The sequence below is a fragment of the Nannospalax galili genome, unplaced genomic scaffold (genome assembly GCF_000622305.1).
Source record: "Nannospalax galili isolate Female #2095 unplaced genomic scaffold, S.galili_v1.0 scaffold719, whole genome shotgun sequence".
Lineage (NCBI taxonomy): Eukaryota > Metazoa > Chordata > Mammalia > Rodentia > Spalacidae > Nannospalax > Nannospalax galili.
In genome coordinates this window covers 343,198-352,871 of record NW_008341883.1, presented here as the reverse complement: position 1 = coordinate 352,871, position 9,674 = coordinate 343,198, and the positions used below count along the sequence as shown (strand labels likewise).

The following is a 9,674-nucleotide window of genomic DNA, read 5'->3' as shown; positions in this document are numbered from 1 at the left end:
CACTTTTATCACTAGTAAATCCTGCTATATCTTTCATACATGTACATTCTCAACATTCTCATAAAAATTAACAAATTTCCCCTTCTAAACATCTGTATCATTTAAAACGTGTAACCTAGCAATAAATGAGGCATGGTTTTCTAACAATAAAGTTCAGGATACCATCTGTGACAACCACACCAACTTTCTCAAGAAACAGACTTTTATAATTGGGAAATTTTCTTTGTTAATAGTCTATTGTTTACCTTAAAAGTTTAAGGATATAGTTTCATATTTGAATATTCAGTAAGAATCTCCTAGAAAATTATTTGGCTTTAATTCATGCCCCTTGAGTCTGCATAATTTTCACTATTAAATGTGTTGTTCTTTAATTCTCATTATTTTCTTTAGGAATCTTTTCCTTTAGCAACTTCTTAATGTGTCGTTAAGAATTTCCAAGAAATAGTCTTTTTCTCTAGATGATCTTAGGCAACAAATGACAACCAATGAACATCTAGTTATACAGAGGAGCCTGGGACTGATAGAAAAGAAATTACTAAATACTTATCTTAAAGATCTTAAGTAGCCTAAGTAACACATTTGTAGATTTTAATGACTTAAATCATCAGCAATCCAGACACTGGCAATAACATTTGTGTGTTCTCAGATGCAACCAATATTACTGTTTTGTGTATCTAATTCACATACACTTAGATAACCATAGAGAGTGCATTTTACATGTTAGCATACCATCAAGCATGTTGCTGTTAGTGTGACACTACCACAAGCATTTACACAAGTTATACAAAACAACTTTTAATGAACTTTTAAAATGTCTAGTAATGAATACATCACAATTTAACTGCTATTTAGATACACAGTTTGAGCAGAATTTTTCACTTTTATTAAAGTTCTGAGAATCATCAACCACACACAAGCCTTTGCCTATAGCTGGAATGACTTTCTGATAACTTTCTTAAAGGTTTTATAAAGAACAGATGAAGACCTAAGGGGTTTTTGTTTTCTGGGGGTTTTTTTGTTTGTTTGTTTTTTTGACTGGTTGGTTTTTTGTTTTTTTTTTTAGAGGAAGAGTTTAAATTTTATTTGCTGATTTGTCATTAAAAATTATATATGCTATATGCATATGCACAGAAAGAATAGTATTTTTAGGAGATGTGTATCCTATGTGTCTTTTATCACCCAACATGTAACTACAAATGAAGATAAGATTTTCTTATTAATTGTTGTAGAATTACTTTAAAAAATGCATAAATCAATACATGCACATCACTCCTTATGGACAAACTCTTTTCTACATGCTTTGTATATATTATGTTCACAACACAAAAGACTTTTATTATTTGCATCTTATGAATAAGGAAATACAAAATGCAAAGAAACTTCCAAATTCTCACAGCCAATAAGAAGAAATTCTGGAATTCAAATCCAGGCAAATAACTGCAGAATTTCATTTTTTTAACCAATATATTGGATTACCTCTCTAATACATTGGATGATTTGAGGGACTTAATGAAAATATGCAATCGTAAAAATATCTATTGGGTTTTGTAACTTTCAAAGGATTTTGCATTTTAGATAAAGTCCATATTTTAAGTAGTCTTCATCATAGAAGTTCGCCCTGACGTTTTTACTTTTTATTGCTATCTCCATTCCTTTTTAATATAATGCTTGAAACTCTTGCTAGAGCAATAAGACAAAAGAAGGAAACTAAAAGAGTTCTAATTGGATAAGAAGAGGTCAAATTATCCCTTTTGCAGATGATATGATTTATACCTAAGAGGTTGCTTGTTTTTTTTAATGTTTGTTTGGGTTTTTTTTTTTTTTGCTTTATTTATTTTTTTAATTTGGGTTAATTTTTTTGTTTTGTTTTTTTGATTTGGTTTGATTTCTGTGTTTTGTTTTGCTTGCCTGTAATGCTGAGGATTGAATTAAGAGCCTCTTGCACATTAGACAAGTGCTCTATCACTGGGCATCCATCCCCAGTCCCTATAGTTTTAATGTTTGTTTGGGTTTTTTTTTTTTTTGCTTTATTTATTTTTTTAATTTGGGTTAATTTTTTTGTTTTGTTTTTTTGATTTGGTTTGATTTCTGTGTTTTGTTTTGCTTGCCTGTAATGCTGAGGATTGAATTAAGAGCCTCTTGCACATTAGACAAGTGCTCTATCACTGGGCATCCATCCCCAGTCCCTATAGTTTCAGACACACACACAGACACACACACACACACACACACACACACACACACATACCACACACACACACACACACACACACACACACACACACGTACATAGACATATTGCCCCCACATAAAGCTATTCGTACAACTGGCAGTAGTGTATCTACATACACATCTATTTATGTATGAAATTTAATTCAACAATACTTAAGAACCATTTTTGAGTGCTGAACAGCTGCTAGAGATAAGATGAGTAAGACAAAGTACTTACCCCCATGGAACTTAAATTCTTTCAGGAGATACAGGACAAAGGCCACTCCATGTGGATTACCATGGAATGCTTTTGAGGGGTGGCATTCACATAGAGAAAAAGGGAGAACAGGCAGTTAAAGAATCTGTGCCGCGGGCAGTGTGAAGAGCAAGTACATGGCCTTCTGTCCTGTATTTATATGCTCACACTCCCTTTCACAACCATTCCTTAGAACAAATACATATGTGGCATTAATAAAATACTAGACAGGCTGCTAAGAACATGACAGGTAACATCCCTGCCTTCACAGGGCTCACAGTCTATTAGGAGTCAGACATTTCCCAATTGAATCCCCCAAGTCATTCAAATGTTAGTCTGTAATAGAGATTGAGAAGATATTTCTTTTTAAAAGACTTTGTCTGCTTAACTTTGAAAGAGTAAATTCCCTTAAACACAATACTCTTAGTTTTCAAAAATTTTGGCTATGTCTGGATATTGAAATTAATAACATGTAATAGCCTCACCTAACCTGTCTGCCTAAAACAGGAAAAGCCTCCCTAAGTAATCATTTGGTACCTAAAGGATAACATAAAATAAAAAAGAAAATTTCAGAACTGGAGAGATGGCTCAGTGATTAAGATCACTGGTTGCTCTTGCAGAGAACCCAGGTTCAATTCCCAGCACTCACATGGTAGCTAACAACCGTTGGTAACTCCAATTCCAGGAGAATACAATGCCCCCTTCTGACCTCCATGGGCATTGCACAACATAGGTGCACTTACATACATGCAGGCAATACACTTGTACACAAATAAGATAATTTTTTTAAAAAAAAAGAAAGAAAATTCGAGACAGAAGAAAAGTTGTTTGGAAGTAAACACAGGTAAGGTGAACAAGAAGCAGTGAGGGACCTAAGAACCCAAGTCTGCTCACCGGGCAGAATTGTGACCTCTGTACCTTTCCAACATCACTGAATGAACAAGTCATCTGCAACATCCAAGGGCATGCTACCTACTCAACTTCATATGACTTTAGCTACAGTTGCACAATTTCTACTCAACTGTCATAAAATGGTGAACAATAGTACACATTTTCTGCATGAGATCCACAAAGGAAAGTTATACTTTGATAAAAAGCAAAGTCCTTATCTCAAGAGTGTATTGCCTACATGTATGTGAGTGCACCTGTGTCGTGCAATGCCGTGGAGGTCAGAAGAGGGCTTCGGATTCCCCTGGAACTAGAGTTAAGGATGGTTCACAGCCACCATGTGGGTGCTGGGAATCAAACCCGGGTCCTCTGCAAGAGCAGTCAGTGCTCTTAACCACTGAGCCATCTCTCTAGCCTCATTTTATACTTTTTTTTAATCGAAAAATTTTCTTGCAGTTTGTCATGAATAACCTCCAAAACAAACCTGGTATTTTTATCATCAGAAACATTTTATACATGTTTTTAAATTGACAGTTCTTATCTAACATGTACAAGGCCCTAGGTTCAATCCCCAGCAGAAAAAGAAGAGAGAAAAGAAACAAAAGGCATTGTACCATTTCAGATTTCTTCTCTTTCCTAAAGCCTTGACACACCTCTTACAATCCCTATTCACACAGAAGACCTGCTCTGTAACAGAAAACAGAAACCAGAGGGTAAATTTCAAATCCTCCCTTCACGTCCAGTAGTCGGTGTTCATCTGCGTCCACATACTCTGCCTACCCTCCTGCCCTATGGAGACATTATCCATATTCCCAACCAAGATCAGTTTTAACACTACTAGTGTGGGTCCCCAAATCCTCCTGCCAACACTGTCTTCTAATGAATCATTTCCATCAATTAGCAATAAGAGAATGTCCCCATCGACATGTGCACAGGCCAGTCTAACCTAGATAATTCCTCAGTTGCAGTTCCCTCTTCCTAGGTGACTCCAGGTTGCATGAAGTTGACAGTAAAAGCTAACCAGGACAAAATGTCAAGCTTCTATCTCTAGCCAAACCTCTCTACTGTCTAGAATTAGGTAAATTCTTCTGTTTCTGGAATTTTAGGCCAGAGGCGACCCACTCTGGGAAGTTCCAACAAGTTTTACCACTTGTCCCAAAAATCAAATAGAAAAGTAATGTGAAAGAAAGGAATTTTTAAATACATATGTATATACAAATAAATATATGTATATATGCACATATATCAGGAAGATGAAGTAGATCATCTTTGTACCTTTAGCCTTGAAAGGGGAAGATTTACATGAACACTCTCAAATGACTAATGTGCCTACATGCAAAGTAGCGTAGGAAACTGATCCCAACTTTTTGGGGGGTTTTTTGTTTTGGTTTGGTTTGGGTTTTTTTGCTGTTTTTTTGAGACAGGATCTCCCTGTAGTTCCAGCTGGTTTGGAACTCACCAGATAGACCAGGCTGGCCTTGAACTCACAGAGATCTGACTGCCTTTGCCTCCCGAGTGCTGGGATAAAAGGGGTGCACCACCACACCTGGCCTGATCCCAAGTTTTAAAGCAATAAAAGAGGCAGATGCAAAATGAAGGATGAAATTCAAACTTGTCCTGCTGTGAGTTACCTACCAATCAGGCATCTCATGGATCAAGTGAAGAATCGATGTTTTCAGCAAAATTGGTCTTTTAGCTCTTGTTATACCTCCTTAGCACAATTATATAACTACAAGGAATCTCATACTCATGTGTGTCAAACCTAAATTCCAACTCTGCTCCCCACAAACCCTCTATTCCATCTCAAAAAAGCTACCTCTCTTTTAGCTTCTCAAAGAAAATCTTTGGGCCTATGACATTTCTCTATCTTTAACATATGATGTACAATCTACTGGGAGAACTTTACCAGTTTTACCTTCAAATCCATTCAGAATATGAGAGCTTCATACTACACTATCTAAATTGTCCCAGTTGTCATAAATATGGAATATGAGTTAGACCTTTCATTGCTGTGACAAAACACCTGACAAAAACAACTTAGGGGAGGAAGGATTATCATGTTTATGATTTCTAAGGTTTCGGTCCATCATCAGAGAACTGAGACACTCACATCCTGGTGGTCAGCAAGCAGAAAAGGAGACACAGATAAAGACCAGGGCAAAGCAAGCAGGCATATGGCACATGCCCACAACCCCATTACTGGGGAGATGGAGACAGGAGGATCAGGAGTTCAAGGCTAGCCTCAACTACACAGCAAGTGTGATACTAGATTGAGCTATGAGGTCCTATCGCTAAAGACCTAAACAAAAGATAGCAAGGCAAGATTTAGGGTCAAGGGCATGCCACCAGTGGCCCAGTTCCTCCAGCTACCCCTTCCTCCTAAAGCTTCTACCACCTCCCAAATACATTCTAGATGGAGCCAAGCACTGTGAAGGATACTTCATAGTCAGACCATAAGAATATACAAAGGATTAGATGAAAGTGAATAAATTATTTCACTAATCTCAGAAATATGGTAGAAGGCAGTATATGTAGTTAAGCAACCCCAAATCTATAAAATAGGATATGTGGACTCAAATCTGGGGAAATTCATAATGGTATAACATGTGTAATCAAAGTTCTACAAGTAAATTTCCGTATTCCAAATTATTTTAAGAAAAGAAACTATGACTGAATTTCTTAATAAAATGAATTTCTACATAACTGATCCCATTTTAGAACTTACTAGCATCAGGAGTATTGATAATTTAATGTATTATGTGACAACTACTGCTACTTTCTAACCTAACTATATCTAATCGTCTTCTAATATAAATGTCTTTACCCTCATTATTTCCTAATCCTAATGGCTCATCTATCTCAACCTGTTTACTGATTATGTAATCCCACCCAAGCACTGAGTTATAAGCTCCATCTTAGGGCACTGAGAAGTTTCCGGTAAGTTCATCACAGGACATCCAATAATGGCTTTTTCAAATATGCAAATAAATGGCAATAAAAGTATGTAAGTATAAAATGTTTCCAAACTAAAGAAAAGATACAGATACTCCAATATCAGTGGGGGGGGGTATTTTGCAGTTACTTACCTTTAAATATTTAATTAGGATGTCTAAGCATCTATGCAGAAAACATCAGGCCCAAAACTACAGTCATCAAGAAGTTTTTGTTTTGTTTTGTTTTAAACTTTTTTTTAAATTTTATTTATTATTTTTATTTTATGTGTATGTGTGTATTGCCTGCATGTAGGTAATTACACCCCATTGTGCAATGCCCACGGAGGTCAGAAGAGGCTGTCGGATCCCCTCGGACTGAAGTTACATACAGTTAGTTGTTAGCTGCCATGTGGGTGCTAGGATTTGAACCCAGGTCTTCTGCAAGAACAACCAGTGTTCTTAACCGCTGAGCCATCTCTCCAGCCCCCATCAAGAAGTTTTATAAGACAGACCTGGGCCAGTGTTCGGGAGTGAACCAGGGTGGGAGGTTTGCTGTGCCTACATTGCCCAAACAGCATTGTTCAGACTAAACATCTACTTTCCTTCTGAAAATGAGGAATTTCTATACATACTAGCCAGAGGACATTGATGTGACCATCCCCAACAGACCCCTTCAGCTCTGAGCTGTTAGTGGGCTTCCAAACACTGCACACATTGCTGCAGTTTCATTGCTCCAGGAAGTACTTCCCATGATCCCTCAGGGGACTGAGAGAGCTTAGGCATCTTCCAAATGGATTCTCCCACACCCTGCCTCTGTTCCAAGCCAAAACTACTATGACTACTTCACTGTAGCTGACCTAAAGCACAGCAACATGCTGAGTCTCACAGGTTTTTCTAGAAACTCAAACATGGAAATGGTTTAGGCAACCACAATGGAACAGCAGTTTTTGAAAACCCGGATTCTTACCTGCTGATAGGCTTCGTAGATCACATCAAATAGAAAAGCCTGTGGCATCTCGCTTGCTCTATGCTTGTCACGTTCCAGTGAGTGGTCTAAGCAGCCATCAGCAGAGGGACTGATGACAGTAGACACCAGAGGTCGAATTGCTCCTGCCGCCTAAAAGGCAAACAAACAATGGAAACCACATATTTACTTTGCCAATAAAATATTTTGAGGTAAAGCCTAAATTTTGTATTTCATACTCAAAATCAGATCTTCTTGGTTTCAACAATCTCTTTCAAGAAAGTATCTGAACAAATGTTTGCTCAATTCACAATTATCATATAAGGTAAAAAATAAATTCCATTGTATTTTCATTCCATATACTACAAGGCTGGAATAATGTTTTCATTGTATTTTTACAATCTTTTCCAAGACTTGTGGCTTGGAGCTCCTTCTTTGAGACTCCCTAGCACCCCTCCATCTTAGCTGTGAGACTTCCCTGGGTCACAGGGATCCTATCCTCTCTCAGATTGGCAAGTACTTCATCTTGGAAGAATTAATGCATCTCTCAACTCTCACCCAAGAAGTTCCCTTATGCAACAGATGGTAATTAACAAAGAAACCCACAACTGGCCAATGTGCAGAGAACAAGTGGCTGTAGATTGCTTATCCCTGAATAGGACACCTTTATCAAACTTCTGCCCCCAAGGCTCAAGGATCATTGAAGAAGAAGAAGGGGAAAAAAGGCTGTCAGAGTCAGAGGTGGTGGACGCCCACAAGGAAACAGAGTTTCCCAGACAGCTGGTGAGTTACTCCTATGAACTCACAGCAATGGTGACAGCATGTACAAATCCCAGCATAGACAAGAGGAAGTAGGTAAGAAGCTCCAAACCCACCTAAGGAAACTGGTTTCTGAGAGGGGGAGAAATAGTCTCTTTCAAGCATGGGGTTCTTAGTAGGTTGACCAGGATCCAGTGGCTGGACCCACACTGAAAGACACTGGGGACACAAATTAGATTTCCAAAGCCATACACACACACACACACACACACACACACACACACACACACATTAAATTGGGCTGGGGCAATAACATGAGGTGGGGATGGAGAGGGCATATAAATATCATCAAATTATATTATATGAAAATTGAAAATTTCAATTAAAAATTAAAAAATATAGCTACTTCTATTTTTAATAAAATAAATAAATAAAACCCACCCCACCCCAAAAAAATAAAATAATAAAATGTTTTACATCCAACAGGCAAGATGGCTCTGCAGGTAAAGGTTCTTGCTGCCACACCTGACAACCCGAGTTTGATCTCTGGAACCCACATAGCTGAAAGAGGGAACAGTCTCCCCAAGTGGTCCTTTGACTTCCAAATGCTCACTGTGGCACATGGGCACTCTCACATGCACACACACACACACACACACACACACACACACACAAATGTAATTAAAAAACCCTTTCCATCAGAAGTCACTGAGGTCAAATACTATAAAAAAAAAAAATGCTACAATACTTGAGTATGCCCTAAAGATGGGTGAGAGAAAAAGAAAGATGGTTGTGAAACTCCTGAAAGGAGTTTCAAATTAATACTTAAGAAATTAGTGTGCTTTCAGAACATTTCATTTACACATTAGATAATTAAAGAAACAGACAAACTCCCCAAGATCCCCACATTGAGACAAAACTATCCGAATAACAATGAATTTATGTCTTATTCTAATTCATTTTAAAAACAGTTCTTTTCAAATATAACTTCGTGCAACACTTCCAGGCAACACAACCAGATTTCCATTACTCTGAGGAAAGCTCTGTCTTATTAATAGCCGCATCTAAGCCTTACTGTAAAAGATGACACCTTCATGACTGACAATCTTTCCCTCTGTTCTCCAGTGGTTTCATTTGGAATATGGTCTTGGCCATCAGTACTGGACAGTTTACCTTGATAAAGTTGCCTCAAAGTACATTTCTGTGATGAGTAGTAAACTAAACCTTATTTTATTCCCAAATATCCTTTCTTCCACAGAATTGCCACATGATTACTACATGAGTATCTCCATACAAGAAGCCAACTCACAAACAGAACAAGTGTGCTCCTGAAGAGACCAACAACTGAGCAAAACAATCCACATGCTGGTTCATGAAAGAACTGGAGTTGGCTGAAAATCACAGCCACTACACAAGCCAAGTAGATAGAACTCGTATCACCATTTCCAGTACATCAAATAGAAATCTGGAACCTAGGCATAAATGGAACAACGAGACAGTTAACAGTGAAGGGGAGATAGTGTCCAACTAGGTGAAAGGTAAGGAAAAGAGCAAGGCCAGCTGGTCAAGCCCAGCACCTAACAGGAAGAGTTAAGGGCAAGATGGAAAGAAAACACATGCATACTAATTTTTAAGGAAAAATTTAAATTTCCATTGCAACTAC

General features: G+C 37.8%; 1 protein-coding gene across 1 annotated transcript in view; it reads right to left on the bottom strand.

Annotated features, from left to right (window-relative positions):
- The window catches only part of Crppa (CDP-L-ribitol pyrophosphorylase A), a gene marked incomplete at its 3' end in the record, with an annotated part of 84,643 nt that overhangs the window by 50,120 nt on the left and 24,849 nt on the right, over positions 1 to 9,674 (bottom strand). The window contains exon 4 of the mRNA XM_008837609.2: positions 7,256 to 7,405. Coding sequence (XP_008835831.1) covers positions 7,256 to 7,405 — 150 coding nt within the window. The remainder of the gene's footprint in view (positions 1 to 7,255; positions 7,406 to 9,674) is intronic.